We start from the raw sequence: 18,918 nt of genomic DNA on the forward strand, positions 1-18,918 counted from the left end.
GCCAAATGGAATACAACGACGTAAATATAAATAAAATATTTCTAAGAATCAAAAAACGTCACACTATTTTATTATGCGTGTATGAAAATAATAATAATTTCATTATCGCGGTCGTCGGTGGTTGATTTTTATTTTGGAGTTGGTATACATTGTGACGCTTTGATAAATATAAGAGGTATTTGCGACGACATCGGTTGACATAGTATTGTTATCGATGTTTCGATAATATATTAATATAATATACCGAAAATCACTTACCGGCAGCTATCACCTGGTACACGCATGGCACTGTTTGTTTGCCAAACTCGTTGCTCGCCCAACACATGAGTGTCCCGTAATCGAGTGGCGTCAGTGGAGTGTACGCGGCAGTGCTCCGCGGTCCCTCCTCCGTATAACGGTCGCGATCCAAGTCGACCGTTTCCCGCGAGTTGTTGAAACGCCACGTGTACCGTACGTTGTCCGACGGGTTGGCCTCCACCTCGCACAGCACTTTGGCAGCTTCGCGTCTGCCCACCCCTTGAACCGTCTCCTGGCCGGGTCGGCATACTGGGGCGACTGAAACATTTATAAATACGATAACAGTGATACCTTTTTACATATTACCACGTACACATTATTACCACAAGTACGGTTTTCGGTCTGAAACTATGGTGTCAACTATATTATAAAAAACGGACTTTTCCCAAAAAATTTTTCAATATATTTCAATATAGGATAATATGATTAATGTTTCTTAAAGCGAAATGAGAATTACAGTAAGTACCTACCTACTCGTCCAGTAATTCGAAAAATTCTAGTAGGGAGCAAAACTGATGAGATACAGAACATTTTTTGAATTTGCTTGGGTATGGATTTTCGAATAAAATTCTTGATATGTATAGTATAAAACTAACTGTATTACACGACTTTGCCCGTGAAAAAATAAACGAATATAAAATATACAGATCTATAATATTATAGGTGTATCTCAGTTTCAGCGTTGTTGAGTTCACTGGAAAATTGGCGTTGGTGTACCTCGATTTGCGAACCAAACCTGACCTAGATGGGTGATTCGCTTGTAGAGGGTTAGATAGTATAGGACTTGGTATACTTTCGAATTTGGTTCAAACTACTATATTTTAATCATTTCTGATATCTCTTAGAACGATTTGAAATTTTCTGCTAAAATCGGTCGCATGGGTTTTTTTTTTATAATACAAGCAACAAACGTACATTTTCCAGACAAACGTCCACCATACAAATTATAATATACAAGTCTCTTTTATTTCTGTAACCAATGAAAAATCGTAGTCGCAATCTAAGCAGATGTACAATTGCACACGAATTCGCATTTTACAACATACATACATTGAGTGGTATGTGTTCGAATACCGAGAAAAGTATAATTTGACTACGTATTTTAACCGAACACTTCTGCTCAAATGAATTCAAACAACTTGAGTGCATTGTATAATATATAATATATTGTCGAGTATTGTAGGGACGAAGACGCATTGCTGCCACATCGGTGAAAACAGTAACAAATGCATTGACGTCTATGGCGGTGACAAACATGAGTGACAAACGAACCGGGTTGGGTCAACCTCCCTTTATTAATTGCCGGGTCCGTCCGTTTTCGCCCGTTATTCCGAAACTTTACCACAGAAGTTTACCCAAAATCGTAATTATTGGAACAACGAGTGCCCGTGTAGAGGTCCGCAGCGTCGTTCACTGACGTTGGATGAAAAGGGTTAGGTATAATGTTCGGATTGAAAGATGTTCAATGACCGAAAAAACCATTGAATTATTTAATTACGAATATATTATTATAATTTTGGATCTTAATACGACAGTATAGTATATAATTATTCATTAAAACCAGGAAGTTAATAATACTTTTTCATTGACATTTTCACCATCAACCAGAATATGGGTTGCCCAAAAAATAATTTAGAAATATTACCTATGGAAGGTATTAAATTAATATGGATATATATTTTTAATATTTTGAAACTTAAATTTTCAAATCATAGCAAAACAAAAATAGTTTTTGTTACAAATAAATGAAGTATAAATATTACTTACATTTTATTTTTGCAATTTTTTGAAATTAGGTATCTACTATTATATAAACAATTCATAAATTGAGATATTATTTTGATTATAAACTCATTTATGATTTATATAATATTTGTATCATATTAATAAAACGAATAATCAATTTGAACTTTAAATAAAGTGTTTTTATTATATTAATCATATAACTAAAAATAGTTTTAATTTAAAATAACATATTAAATAGGTATTGTTTCTTTTTTTATATTTTGAATTGTGATTTTTTTTATGTTTTTAATTATCAAGAGCTTAAACATTTTTTCTAGTTTCTGATAACTTAAGATATTTTTAGAAATAAATTGTCTTAAAATGTATTTATTTATTTTTCCATATTTTCTGAGGCACTGAGAAAATAAATGTTTTTTTTAATTTTTTGGAATTTAATTTAATTTTTAGTTAATAATAGCTTCAAACAAAACGGTTTTTTATGTACTGTAATAAAATGAATTCCTTTCAGTATGTTATTGGGGCGGAGAGATCTGACAAAGACCCAAATGGGTACGGGTTTGTGTTTGGAAAATTATCTGGATCCATAACAAATTCCTAAATACGCCACTGTTCGCCACTGTACGTATGATTTGTTTTGTTCCTTTATGTTTCGTGTTGTTTCTGTGTTCTATAGTTCTAATATAATCTGATTTCAAAGAGTACGTGTGTAATATTAAAACAGAGAGCATGATTATTATTGTTGGATGGTGGGCCGACTGAAGAGCCCGCGGTTAGGTAAGGTTAAGGTATATTCCGATATACCCACACAACCACACTCTTATGCATTTACATAAAACATATTTACATACGTACACACATACATGTATGCGAAACACTAGCGAGTTGTCAAGTATCCGGAAATAAGTATTTAAAAATATTATAATACAGTATATTTATATGCTTCAAGGTCCTTCGATAAGTGTTAATATTAACACCTGTATTGTACCTATCTCATCCCAAATATAGGAGGTTTTCAACAACACTTGTAAATCACAAAACCCGATGAAGTACACATTATTTGCTGATGATTGCAATATATTATACTTAGGTGGAGTCAATGCTATCAATACCACCGAAAATTACTTTAAACCGAAATAAAGTCTTTCTTATTTGCTACATAGTTATAAATCTTCTACAAGCTTTAAATTATCGCACACTAAATCCGATTGCAAATCTAGAACACAATCTAATTAATTACGTACATATACCTAATAACTTTTCAAAACCTTCGATGTCGTTACCAAAATATAAGATTAATAAAATTATGATATTTTACATGATTAATATAAAACAAAATTATATCATTTGTAATGCTACCATAATTATCTACTTAGGTATATAATTAATGTAAACGTAGGCTAATGACCCTGTTTTTGAAGCGTTTAAAAAAATGTAAAAAATATACAGATTTAAATGGGTATCGCACAAAATAATTTCGAGAATTAGTCGCATTGTGTATAACGGTGTAATCGATTCAAATATTTCAACAATAGGCATTTGAAGATATATTTTGGTCCTATAAATATTTGTAAATACCCGTGCAACAGCAGTACATACCTGTACTTGAATTCGAAGTTTTGTCAGTTAAAATTATAGCAACATATCATATCAGTGTTAATATATCAACCCGTTATCCTCAAAAACACTTATTCTAAAACCGTCAACTCTTATCGTCGAATATGAATTTTATTGAAGTCGATAGAATATTATAAGCTTGAAAAAATTAAGGCGAATTTGTGTATGCTAATGATCGTCGTGTTTTTAAAACCATATAGGAAACAATAAACATATTCATTTATTTTTATTTTTGGAGCAGTGGGAGATGGGTCTGGACCGAATATGCCCTTCCAGATACAGCCTAGCGAACAAAGATATCGCTGATTGATAGGTTATAATATTACAATACTTCAATGTTATGTGAAAACAAACCTTGGCGAAGAGCAAATAAAAATAAAAATATGAATCGATAGAGAATAGTCCATTCGTAGTGTTTTTATTACTGTTCGGAAATCTAGGATCAGCGATAACTTTGAATGTCGTCATAGTTAAATAGATGTTTTTTTAAACCATCGTTTCCTTTATTTTCAGTTAGCGTTGACTTTTTACTAAGTATTATTCACCCTTTAAAAACTTTGTACGAGAAAACTTTTGAATGAGCAATCGAATTAGGTTATAAAACGATCGTAAAACGAACGGAGAACTTAACGGTTGAGCTCTTTTTGTACTCCACGCGTTTCCGAAATGGGAAATACATTACATTACTTTCCTCGGGACAATCGGTATGGCTCGTAAAGTGTGAGCTGAGAGGTAAAAAGAAAATGTATTATAAAAAAATAGTATATAAATAAGTACATAATATTATATTATATATTTTTCGTTTTGTCTTTATGAATAATATCACTCGCCACGGGAAAGTCCGTTAACGAAATATTAACAACTAATGTACTTTTATCCAAGCCCCCCTTTTTTTTATCGTGTGGCGTGTACGGACACCGAACAGATGTTCGTAGTTCGTTTGTCTCCGACAAAGGATTAAGGCGGCAAAAAAGTTTCCTGGATATTATTTATGCGCTTTAGTATTTTAGAAACATCTACATCATTAGTCAACGCCTCATGAGAATGTCGAGTTTAATGCAAAATATAATAACAGCATCATCTATATTATAAAGGCATATATATATATTAATAGTGGTGGGTTTTGTTTTTAATTTTCTGCTCAATGCGAAAGATCATTCAATTTAGCGATTATTTTTTAAATGAACTCTGGTTAGTTTAACGATAGTAAAGTATTGCTTGCTCATCCAACTGTAACATATGACACTCAGTGAAAGTAGAATCTCTGCACGTATTTTTGCGATCTTAACGTTGAAACGAAATTAAAATTAAAATTTTTCCCGTTTTAAATTCAAGCTTTATAAATTTCAAGTTTTTCAAAGAAAAAGTACTTTGAAAGTTAAAACTGGAAATATTTATTTTATACGGTAAACTTTGTAGGAATCGTAATTCGTAATTGTTCGGGGAGCAATGTCTTTAAAATAAAATGTGAGGATATTTAAAGGTCGGCTTGAACATTGTCTGAGTACACTTTCCACCTATTATTTAATAAACAATGCTCACTACTGAAAACTTTTTATATTCGAGTCAATTAGAAAAAATTTAAATATTTCAGGTTTGAAGACACGAAATAGTTTAAAAGTATAGTTAAATTATGCAACTTCAATAGTTTTAAATGGAAAATACAAAATTACCAAGCTGCAGTAAGCTATAATAGTGTCATCATATTTTGAAAAATAATATGTATTACAATAGAAAAGCATACAAGCAGATGAGTGAAAGGTTTATCCGAAAGTAGTCATACGGAGAAGTATATGTTCTTACTTTTTTCCGCAAAATGTTTAGATATAAAAACTTAGTTAAAAGTTAGGTATATAATTTATAAAAATAATAACTTTTGAGTGAATTTTTTACTAGTTTACCGTCCATATGACTTAGAAGTAGTGTATACAGCTTTATGAACATTTTATTACTAGGAAATCGTTTTTAGAAAAAAATAAACAGTAAAAAATATAAAATAAGGGTACCTAAAAGTTTGATACAACACCAATAGCTCCTTGCCTTTGCTCCTAGTCCAAAAATAAAAGTTTATTTCTATTAACACAGTAAATTCTGTCCAAAGAAGACCACTTAAAATAAAAAACCATGTCGTAAACAACTTCAATTTTTCATCGTGAACCTTAAAATCTATAAAATAGTGAATAAGAACATAACACGACCGAAACGGGAAAACCAAACGATGATTTTAATCCTGGTATTAAAATAATATTATGTTATAAGGTTGATTAATTAATAATAGTTTAAAACTGAATAAAAAATTAGATGATCTCGTTATTTTAACACCATAATAATATGATAATAATGTGTATCTACATAATATCAGATGTGAATCGCATTGATGTATATCTAATGAGTTATGACAATTCATTGACTGGATTTGACAATGGTACGAAATCAGTTAAAAATAAAATCTGTCGAAATGAATATTTCAAACATAGCGAAACAAGTGGGAGAGGGAGAAAGAATAAGTAGAAAATAAGTGCGTTGTATACTAAATGTACAATAGATTATATATTATTATAATATAAATAGCTTATTTAAATACTTACGATTACGATTAAAAACAAGTAGGTATATTAAAATGTCGAAACATCAATTTAGCGACGGACGATGACAAGAAAAAAGAGTGTCGTAATTGATAACGTGAGACATTTAAAGACAGGTTGGTGAGTGTTTATTTTGATATGGTTGCGATTGTATCGTTTCAGTTACTGCATTGTCGCTACCCCAAGACCAATCACCGTGTCACGTATAAAGTATAATCAAGTACGTATCGTGGAGCGTCCGTTTGGGTATTAGTTTTGGGAGGGGGGAAATACGCGCATAGATAATGATATATACATGGATGGGACATAGGTACCGTGTATTTAAGTGTGATGGAAGAGCATAATATAGCTAGTAACCGAAATGGTTACATGTAAATAAGGTAATAAACAACAAACCGTGATAAGTGAAACCACAATACAAACTTTAATGATATTTTAGTTTGTTCTTTTTAATAATACATCAAAAAAAAAATGCTGACAAAACAATAGGTAATGACAATAGTCATTAATAATAATAAAATAATGAAAAAACCGTATTGAAATTAACTATTCAAAAATCCAAAAATGTGGAGATTATGAGTTGGTAAAAATTGTCATTTGTCTTTATCGTATAACCAGTAGGTATCTATTACCGCAAATAACCATTATGGTAACTAGTAGACTCTTCGCTCACAGTATAACTTGTATATTAGGTATAGGGATATCCTATCGTTGTATATATTATCTATGGAAATACGAAGGGGAAACATTAGCATCATCACACATCGGCTGAACGCACATCGGCAACCTGGAAAGTTTTACGGTGAAACCATACGGTTAAATTAGAGGTTTGCTTACAATTATTATTCCGAATCGTACCCACCAAAAACCAGAACAAACATAACGGTCGTATAGACCATGATTCGTAGTCAACAGAGACAAAAAATGGGGTCAGCGGTTCGACCAGATATGTGTGGACTATTGCAGATGACATACCTTGAAGGAACAAAGGAACACGGTACAAGTATGAAGTACAGTATAATGACAATAACTATTTGCCGAACGCACACGGTGCAGTGATTCTCTTTGAACGATGTCTTAAAACCGATGTTTTGCAAAGTATCGAGCAAACGAGCCGTTAGACGCTCATTAATATACCGTCGTTTTCTGATATAGATGTATAGGTATTAATTTTAATCTAATATATCAATAGGGAGATTAGCACTCGTGAAATACTGCAGTAACTCGAGCTCGTGTTACTTTTGCCTTACTCTAAACGAAAGCGATGCCAACGAATAGATTCGACTAAACAGTCGGCAGAAACTACTTATAACCATCTGTTTGGTTATCTCGTATACATTTTAATCGTTTGTCAAAATCGAGAAAAGACACATGTATTTTATTAAATGTATAATTGTTAAACTAGTTGGCCCATACGCAGTTACAGAGGCGTGATAAATGATATTGTAAGTTCGTGTGGCCTGTGAAAAAATATATTTTTTGTATGCACGTTCCGAAAACCATAGAGAGAACACGTTAGGTGTTTATTTATTGCGTTTTAATATTAAATATCTAAAAATTCATTTGAAGAAGCGATTATTTTTTACGTCCTGCGTAATCGTTTTCGGTTGGTATATTAGCAAAAATGTGTTTGTGAGGTGCGTATCCATTATAGACGTTGGCCAATGGTGAATTTTTGATTCATTTAAACGTAATTTTTAATGAAATAGGGCATTTTAACGTAAAGTTATTGAACGATATCAGAAGCGGAAGTAATGTGCATGTGGATTATTGAATACGGTGCAGTATTCGACGAGGAAAAAAGATGTTGACACCAAATATAGTATAATATATGATTACGATTTATAAACCACTGTGGTTAAATTAATGGCGTGACTACAAATGGATAATTAATAAAGACAATAAGAAATTCTCGAAGAAATAACGTCATAATGTACTCAGGTCACAACAGAGGTAACCATATTGCTAATACTATATTATTTTTCGTTCATACTCACATTTAATGTCCAACGGCACTGAATTGCTCTCGCCGTCTCCCTCCTGATTGCTACCAACGCACGTGTAAATGCCGGCGCGGCTCCGGGACACCTTTTGCAAGACCAGACTCTGATTGCTGACAATCGTGCCAGCGGCTGGGTTGTTGTTCAGCAGCTTTCCCTGTGTATACCGAATACGATGATGAGTATGATAATATAGATACATCGAGGTTAAAACGTTTGGGTTGGTGACCAAAATATATGTTCGGTATAGAAGACGCGATGCGTTGTGGAAACACCGTGACCGACTGAATATCAATAACAAAGTATATTCCTCATAACGTGATCACCGGTTAATATAATTGACCATTTATTGAAAGTGAAAAATAAATAGAAAAGTAAATATCATATAAGACGTAATATTATGTCTACTGGGTATGTTAAATTGTCTTAAATAGGTTATATTATATTGTTACAATCACTGTGTAACGAATAGTTAAATTAATTATTTTTTTTAGATTTTTAGGCTATAAATTGTCAAGCTAATTATTGTAATAATTATAACAGCATATAATTATTGTGTTTTGTATCGAACAAATGACACTTCAACATTTTTTAATTATTCCATGTTGTTTATTTATTTTATTTATTTTCAACATAAAATAAAAAACTACTTTTACGTATTTAATGTTTACTTTCATAATGAAATGCTAAAACTTAATCAACTTTACTGTACTTAACTTTACTGTTGATAGTTTCTTTTCCTTGTTGTATATTTAATGTTCTAATAATAACATTATATTTATGTATATTTGTTCAGTTGTTATCAAATTTATTTACATTTTATGTTTTTAATAATGAATAGTTTAATATAATATATATATACATGATTTGTATACTAAATCGAATTGAATCGAGTGATCTGTACCAATGTAATCACATTAAGCAAAACTTACTGTATAATTTTGTCGTAGTATCTATATCAGGAGAAAATATAACTATCTCCATACGATTGAATAAAAAACTATCGTTAGGTATTGAAGATTGTTTATTTTGCGTCGATATTCAAACTATAAACATGTATGAATATGCAATACACATTACACATATATATGTTTATATGTGTCTAGAAAGTTTAAATACTTCAGTTCGATATATTTGTATCGCCGATAAATGTAGTAAGTAATTACTATAAACACTAACGATTATTTAATATTTACTCCTTACTTTAGTGTTTAATTAGTTGACTGTTGCAAAAATTATCGTTTATAATTTCCAAACGAACTAATTAGATATGCTTACATTACATCATAACGTGTTGATTATTTGGACGTAGTTACTTTTCAATATAAAGTCAAAAATGTATGCTGATATATTGGCTTTTGATAAATTAAAAAACATTGAATTAGATATTTCATTGATTAAAATGTAATGATATGGTTATAAATAAATTTAATTTTAAATGAATGATACTACCTAGTGTTTAAAAAAATATATCTATAGTAATATATTAAATTATTATGTACCTACTATTATTTTTATTATATCAATTTAAACACTAAGTACATAAATTTACTTACGTTGTGTCTCCATGTCACTCTGTACACCCACGGGTTAGATTTGATGTTACATTCAAAATACACGTCCATGCCTTCTTGTATAGCGCTGCCGTTGATGTTGCTGCCAAGTTCAAGGTTAACAACAGGTACATCTGTTGAGAGAAAAAAAAATGTAAGACGGCGCTCTGGATATGCAAAATAATAGCAGTAAATCAGCAAAATATGGCTTATGTTTGCTATGGTATCCGACTCCATTTATTTCCAAACCACAAGTTACAAAAAACAATGTTCCAACAAAATCGTTTATAAAAAAAATGATAACATTTTGTATTAAAATTATTTATTTTTTCCCAAAGTTAATATTTTATAGTTATAATTATTAAGAGTTCATATTAACATATTATATAATTTATCGTTCACTCAATTGTTTGTTGTTCTGCGTATTCTCAGAGTACCTATAATACATACCTAATGTGGTCCTAAAGAATGTCCACAAAATAAAAGTTCAATCGTTTTTAACAACAAAATAATAAAGGCTTAAATAAGTGTATTTTTTGTATAATTTTTTTTCTCATAAAATTTATTGACCGTATAATTTATAGACGGCGAACGTTATACAATGAATCAGGCCATAGCTAAAGCAGTTTGAATAATTGAAATAGTTTTTGTAATAGATAGTTTTTTTTTTACAAAGTTCTACATTTTTCTTTTTAATTTCAATATTTGTATTCCACCCAAAATTTAATCTCGAGCGGAACGACGTAGCTATCAATGTTTATTAATGTTGTTTACTTCAAAGTTCACATTTTGAATCTGTAAACCTATTTTTTTTTATGAAACATTAACCGATCTTGATTAAATATTTGCTACTCAGTCATTTATTTAAAAATATTTTTCTTTTATTCCAAAAAGCAGACACTGTAGATTTCAAAAGATAAAGTGCTCTCCATTTCGAAATATTAGCGTTTGCATTTAAATAAACTAATGAAAAATGCTTAATTGTAATTCATAATACTGTTTTAAAAAAAATATTGTTTATCGTTAAATTGATTATTACTTTTGACGTTAAAAGTGTATTTTTATATACTGTTTTTATTTAGATTGAACCGAAATAAAATTTTAACGATGCAACATATTAAAATATGAAAATAATTAAAAAAAAATACCTAAATATATTGCTTATCGTTTTTGTTGAAATCTGCAATAAAAGACAAACTTTGAAAAGTTTATGAATATTAAAATAAATAAATCATAAATTAATTAATATCGTAATAGTATTCATGATTTAATGATAATTTGTGTAAAGTGTTTTTCCGAAAATAATATTAAAACGTAAGTGTGTAATAAGATTCGATTGAAGATATAACATTAATTTAAATACCATAAAAAGTTATATGCAATATTATATTAAGTTGTTAATGTTTATAATACTAACATAGTCAAATACTGATTTTGTCTTCTAAAATATAACATTTATTTATGATACGGTTGAGAAATTATTGTCGTTGTACGACCATCGGATGAGTTCCTTTACAATGTGCGACATAAACGAATGCTTTTCAAAAATAACACACACGACAGAAGTGCAAATTGAAAACGTCCTAGACTGGTTAAAAATGCAACTGCAAGTGCGCATTTACAGTAATATAATATGCACGCTGCAGTTAGTTTACCTCGACGCACTCTCTACTCGTTATTTCCGAGTTCACTCGTTTCTGTAAAATCGCAATGCAACATTCATACCTACCTACTCATTTTATATTTCAATGTTAATGCGTATTGCGTCAGTGAATGACAATATGAGTTCTTTTTTTAGACATTAAATAATATATAACACAAGCGCACTTCAATATGGGATTAATAATATATAATACGATTTCCAACTTTAACTTTAGACATGAAAACAAAACGTTTTATTGTACGGCTGCAATATGCAATTTGCGCGTTACCTACGTCAATGTCCTCCTCGTTCCCTTATATTTTATGAATCCTTTTATATTATTTACTATACGTGATATTTTATCAGGTACTTATCATATGCATTAATGGACCCATGGGTATATTAAGTGTTATCGATTTTTTTTCGTGTTATGTTTAACGCAAAAAATAAAACAATACCCTTTGGAATAAAATACTTACCTATACAAAACACCACTTATCACTAGTTTTCAATTTTTCACGAATCTGATAAAATTATCGCGTTTAAAACATTATGCAAGCGATACAATGTTCCATACAGGTATAAATACGGCCCGGAAGTCTAGTGGAATTGAACGAGCGAACAAATTAATTAGTATTACAAACTGTCGTCAGGTCATAGCGGCATAATAATAATACAATATACGCGTTTTTAATTTATTCACGACGAGCCTTTATTAAGAGACGACGGAAAATAAACGACTCGGAGACGTTCATAATATTATGTAATGTCTACATACGCGCGTCGGCACGTGAGGATTTAAAATATTCTCTCCGTACGAATACGACAGACGGAACTTAGTGGATATACATAATGATAATATAGTCAATAGGACGACGACGACGACGTCGACGACGACACATGTTCGTTTCACTTTTCGCAATCAAAATATTATTTTCACGCGTACCACATAATATATATATATATATATATGCCGTATATGCGTGTGTGAATGTGCATGAATAATATGTGTGGGTGTGTGGGTGTGTGTGTATTATAATGTGTGCGCCTTGCCGCGCTACGTGACCGAATTCTCAAATTGCGTGTCGTTAATAAATACTTAAAACTCGGCGAAAATAACGTTTCTACCGGAATGTTCGGTAAAGTTATTTATGCGCCGACGTTATTTCTACGGGCGACATAATTATTTCCATCGGATCGCTAAGAGAAAAATGTAGGTAGGTATATAATGATATTATGTACGGAAAACCGTGTGTCGTTCGCATTTTTTCCTGGTGCGATTCGTCGCCGTTTCAGACGCAGTACATATAATAATATCAGCTGCTGTCGCTGTTTATGTTATATTATTTTACTGGCGTATACAACACTGCCGCCGTATAGGAATGGTATAACATTTCCCACGAAATGTGCCGAATAAGTCTTTTGAAAACTTCCGCAGTACCTAAATATTATTTTATTATCATAATTTATTGAAAATCCGTTCTGAACCGTGCAGATATATGAGAGCGGTTTGAATATCGCGGTATCGAATCGTTAATAATCATACGGGTTGCAAACAACATGACACGGTCTCTAAAAATACGATTTTAGATCGACCGAATTTAGTAATCAGCTATACCTATTGTTATTTATATTTATCAGCAAAGGCCTATATCAATAATTTGTCATTATTCTATGACTGGCTAGATAATGTATATTAAGTGGGTATTGCACTTAATCACTGCCGTTGAATTGTATTTACTTATTATAATATAAAATTGTATAATAATATTATTTTCATACATTATACTATTAACACCTCATATTCTATATATCAAATATAAAATCATAAGTACATAATAATAATGTGTATTTGAAAATTTAAGAACACCTTTTAGCAATAATAGAGTTTATTTCTAATAGTTCAAATTTAAATCATATTTAATAATAAATAATAAATAATAATTAATAACGTTTTAATTGCATTAAGTTTTTATCAATTAAAATATGATAGGTACTTGTCTATAATAATTGCCAATGGCTGGACAATATAAAATCTATCTTCCATCTTCGACCATGCGACTAAGTCCAGGACCAGTTCACAGTGCCTGCAATTTTCCTTTGGCCCGAAACATATTATTATGATTATTGTTGTATTCACGAATCCAAAAAATTTGAACATTTGAATCGTTATATTTTTATCATACAGGTTACAGTGACAGTTGATGTGAGATTTTTTTTATTTAATTTCCCCGGAAAATAGTTTGAAAACGACAGCGGTAAACAAGACCCGGCGGCGACGGAAAAAAACCAATAACAACGATTGCTGCACAATACCAGTCACCCCTTGCCGATACACCACGTCAACTCGTCCGAGAAAGGAATGCCAACTTTTATTGGACGTATAATGTCGATTTGGACGAAATAAAAAATTCAGCTGGATAAACATAATATTATTATAACCACGACCGGCCGACTGGAGTGTTATCTACTGGCTGCAGGTCTTACGACTGACTCTGCACAACTCAGTTACTTACGGTTTTGGATGGATAGTCCCTTGTTCCTGATTATTGTTTGCAATCGTTAGAGTAATATTTGGGTGACAAAAAAAGCAAAATATCGTGTTGCCCCCCCCCCGGATCAAACTTTTAAACCATTGTATATATTATGACACTTTTATTTTTAAGTAATGTGCTTGAACTTAATATTATTATTTCTGTTTCTGTTTTATGGAATTAAACTATTTATATTGTGTAATATAGGTGCACTAAAAGTTTCGTTAATTATAATATGATTAGTTGTAGGTAGTTAATATATTTTCATTAATTTATTCCATAAAACTTGAACGACTGCTGTATTATAATCATTCTTGTTAAATATTCGAATACTTGTATTTAAATCATTTTTTGGTATTTCAAATACTTTTTGTCAAGTGTACTTTGAATACTTTCAAAAAACTTTTTCCTTCTATTTTATTCCGGAATAATAAATACTTTTTTAGTTTATACTCTCGTATTATTATAACGAACAATATATTTGTTGCGTATATTACAATTTTGAAAATTGGTCTTAAAATAATATTTTATAATGCTTCAAAAAATTTTTAACATTTCATTTAATACACAGAATACGACACAATACCTAAAATGTATATCTGCCTTGTTGAAGTTTAACTTGACAATATAATTATAGATAATGTGACATCAGAAATTATTGAACCAAATTAAGAAAGTATTCATTAATTATTTTAATAAAATATTTATTATTAATATTAAGTATAGGTACATTAGTGATAAACATACTAACATTTATTATACTACAAACAAGTATTTGAAATGTATTTGTGTTTATATTCAAATACAAATGACACCAATTATTTAAACACATATTCTGAAAACATTTGAAAAGTATTCTTAACAAAACTGAATATTGTATAATGTTTACATATTATATAGATTTATTATTGTTAAATTATGCTGACCATTGTTAACGACTTTATAATATAGTATTATTGACTGTATCCATATAACATGTATCGATGACAGATCAAAATAATTTTTGGTAACCTTTAAGCTGTAGGGCAACGGAACAACGGCAGTAATCGCATACACCGCTAAATCACTATTCTGAAAATGTATATTATTATAGACTTTTTTTTAATATCTTCACTGTGCTCGTGCATAATACAATTATTATATTTCCATTTGTTTTTTTTCGTATATTGCGTTAATTTTATATTATTAGATTTTGTTATTAAAGTCACAACTGCTATAAAAACCGTTAATCGCTCACGTGACAAACGCCTAAGTTATTGGTTTTGATAAAATATAAGGGTTGTACAAAAAAAAAAAAAACGACAAAAATCGTTTTCTCTTTTTATTTGAAATTAATGGTAAACGATTATAAGCAAAAGTATCAAGAATGACGTTTTTCCGTTCAATCTGTTTAAAAATATCGCAAAAATATATAACGGTTATTATGCTCGAACGAATTAATTGCCGCCGTCGTGGAAAAACATTTTTGGCTTACCCATAGCTATTTTAGCATATTATTATATAATAACAGTATAACACTATAACCGAGGAAATTACGTCAACTTTGGAGAAAATTACATTACATTATGTGTATTCCGTGGTATGTTGATGTTATCCACGAATGGCACAATAGCAAAATATAATGTGTGTGTTTGTGTGTGATGTGCTTGCCGTACATAATATTAGTGCAATAATGTGTACGTAGGTACTACGTAAATTATTGTAACTACATTAGGCGTCCATGTTATATTTACTGACTTAGTGCATTAGTTCTTCAATCACATCACCTCTCCTTATAATATATCATATTGTTATAATTATTACGACACAATTATCGTCACAGTACCTTTATAGTACCTATATGCATGTCCAATGAACGTGCCAAGAACAATTAAAAAAAAAGCAGGTAAGTAGATGTCGCTCTGCTGTACAGTAGGTTACAAGTGGATCATTGTATAGGTAATGGGTTTTATTAGACTTGAATTCAATAAGAAAAACGATTCTGAGCGGAGACGGTTTGTCAGCCTGGATATTTTATATTGTTATCATTTATTTAATCATGTAAGTTGAATTAATATTATCTATATATTATATAAAAATGGAGACAAAAATGTATAACAATTCATCAATCGAGAACAGCTGGTCCGATTGGGCTCAATTTTTTTTTTAAGATGTTCGTAACTGGCAGGAGAAGGTTTTTACGAAATGCAATTTTAGGGAAATCCACCGTAAAGGAAGGAAATCTCAAATCTGTATGTAAAAAATACAACAGTGGCGCAACAGTGCATTATATTATATTGGTTGCTATTGGTTAATCGGGCATGTTTGTTGATTTCATATAATATAAAAATGAATCGTAGAATGTGTTGCTAAGCGCAATAATTCTACTGTACGTGTGTTGTGATTGAACTCTTCCTAAATGGTTAGACCGATTTGAATGAATTATTTTGTATGCGTTTGCGTTTATTCATTTGATCTTAGTACGGTTATAGGTTAGGTTAAGATTTTGTATTAATTGATTATATCAATCCACCATAGGTAGAATACGATAAACTTGGTATGACTTTGATACTTTAGAGTTAAATCATACACTCACGTACATACAGCACGGGGTCCGCGATCTACCGCAAGTAGATTGCTTACCTGATAATGTACTGCTGTGAATCAGAATTTTTATTCCAGGCAACGGAAAAGTTAAGATTAATTTTGAAACCATCCACCGAATATTAAATAACGAATTGAACAAAGTTTGAGTCACATATAGTTGGTACACTTAATGGGCAATGAAGTTCACGGGTTTAGCTAGTAATATTATATTTTTTTATTCGTTTCTATGGTCATATACAAAGTTAGAAATTAAAATCCCATTTTTAGCGTATTTTCGTAATTTTTCGGTGGTTTTTCCCGTGGCATTAAATAACTATTGAGAAAATCGGAAAATTACCTCTTTAAAGTACCATTTTGATCCAATTTGCTAAAAGACAAGGTACTATATATTGAAATCGAAGCTCTCCTTTTGGTAGAAATTTTGTATACAGGATATAAAAATAAAAAATAAATAATTAACCACCATTGTAAAACTAGTAGCTTCCTCGCTCCGCTCAGAATCTAAAAAGGGATTTTTTTGTCAAGGGGAGGGGGTTTCACTTAATTGTTTGTGTAATTTTTGGTATCCAGGGCTTGAACCCGGAAATTTGGGAACCTAAAAATCGGTTACTGATATTTTAAACACATTTTTATTCTTGGTTATCGGTTACTGGTTACCGTGAACATTTTTCAGTTAATATAAAACTTTACAATAACATAACATTATGTATTAACCATGTTCCGGCTGCCATTACTTGTGAAGTATAATAATATGTTTAATTTATTTATATATAATAATGATACGCTCGTATATACGATATTAAAATGTATTATAATAATGCGTGATAATGCACAGTGACTGATTAAGCTGATACCGTTGTTCTTTAAATTCCTAATCGATTGAAATTAAATTGATATTTTTAAATAGGTTTTTTTTCCATCAATATTTAATTAAAAGTTTATACAATCGTGCAATTTAGATGTTTGGTTTAAGATAAGCACTATTTTCATGAAAATTATCTTTATAAAATTAATTAATTAATTTTATTAAAACATAGGCTATAGGTACAGAATAATAATATACAGATATGTAATAATACAATATTATAAACTATTTTACTCACATACATTTATGTTACTTTTATATCCGTCCCGATCGGGGTACACGGTGAAACGTTGGAAAACATTCAAAGGGTCGGGTGCAATATAGGTACTCCCAGATATGTCAAATCATTGACTATATCGTCATATAAATACGTTAATTTTAACTTTTAATGGAAAATTGATTAAATTCGTTATTTATACAATGATTTAAACGTGGCAATGCAAGTAGCAATAAAATAAAATATATCAAAGGTTAAACTGTTGAACGTTTAAGGTAGATATTACCATTATGTTTTCATCAAAATTGTATAAGACCAGTTTTAAACGTTGTGTTCTGTGTCTTTAGGATGGGCACTGATTATCAATGTATGTATGGTAATGTCAATAATATTGAAACATACATTTTTTTAAAATTAATGTAGCATTAAATACAAATTTAGTTTAGACAATACAATAAGCTATTTTAGTTCCAGGGAGTCTAATGTTTAATATAATGTATAATTGAATGTTCTATCTTTAAAATTGGATTTTTAATCAGACTTTATTGTTTCCTGAAAAAAAGTAAAATTTGGTATACGCCCTTTTAACAAAATGCCGTCGATATGGTTGCTTATTTATTACAATTCGTTAACGTCATTTTTTGGAAATGGTAGTTGTTTTCTTCTAGTCAACATTAATACCAATAATAATTATATTTACGTTTTGGTAAGTGAGAGACTATTCGTACCTACAACTGCCATACAATAATAATACAACGCGAAATTCTGACAACGCGCTTTAGCGGAATAATATTTTACAAAATAAATATAGTGTTTGTCTGTGTATATGCTTCGACGTCTTTATTCGTTTGTTTATTCTTGTTTTTCTTTGATGGAAAATGATAAATAAAAAAAAAAAAAACAAAAAACAAACACCCTCATCACAAACTTAATACTAATATAAAAAACGTTTCAAGTCAACATGTCTTCGACATACGGTTTTTTTTACGCACATAGATTCTTCCGTTATTACGAAAAATGTCGAAATTGTATATTCGTCGGGCAATACGTCGTGTTGAGATATTTTTCGATGTTCAAAAGGGGCATACCGACACAAGCAGGAGGACATCATCTGTCAACACCTATCACCGACACTCGACAGCCTAGGGCAAACGTCAATTCGCTAATTGTTAGTGCGAATACAAAGATATTACAAAAGCAACTCGTCCGATCTCAAAGGGCCATGAGTTTCATGGCCTGCGGAGGTTGGTGATATTATTATATTGTGATAGTCAAAATG

The 18,918-nt window shown here is 30.5% G+C and overlaps 1 protein-coding gene across 1 annotated transcript in view; it reads right to left on the reverse strand.

Moving 5' to 3' along the window:
• The window catches only part of LOC100166034 (nephrin-like), a 511,552-nt gene that overhangs the window by 22,186 nt on the left and 470,448 nt on the right, over positions 1-18,918 (reverse strand). The window contains exons 8-10 of the mRNA XM_029490057.1: positions 9,799-9,929; positions 8,240-8,399; positions 259-555 (exon numbers count right to left, since the gene is read on the reverse strand). Coding sequence (XP_029345917.1) covers positions 259-555; positions 8,240-8,399; positions 9,799-9,929 — 588 coding nt within the window. The remainder of the gene's footprint in view (positions 1-258; positions 556-8,239; positions 8,400-9,798; positions 9,930-18,918) is intronic.

Source organism: Acyrthosiphon pisum, chromosome X (assembly GCF_005508785.2).
Source record: "Acyrthosiphon pisum isolate AL4f chromosome X, pea_aphid_22Mar2018_4r6ur, whole genome shotgun sequence".
Taxonomy (NCBI): Eukaryota; Metazoa; Arthropoda; class Insecta; order Hemiptera; family Aphididae; genus Acyrthosiphon; species Acyrthosiphon pisum.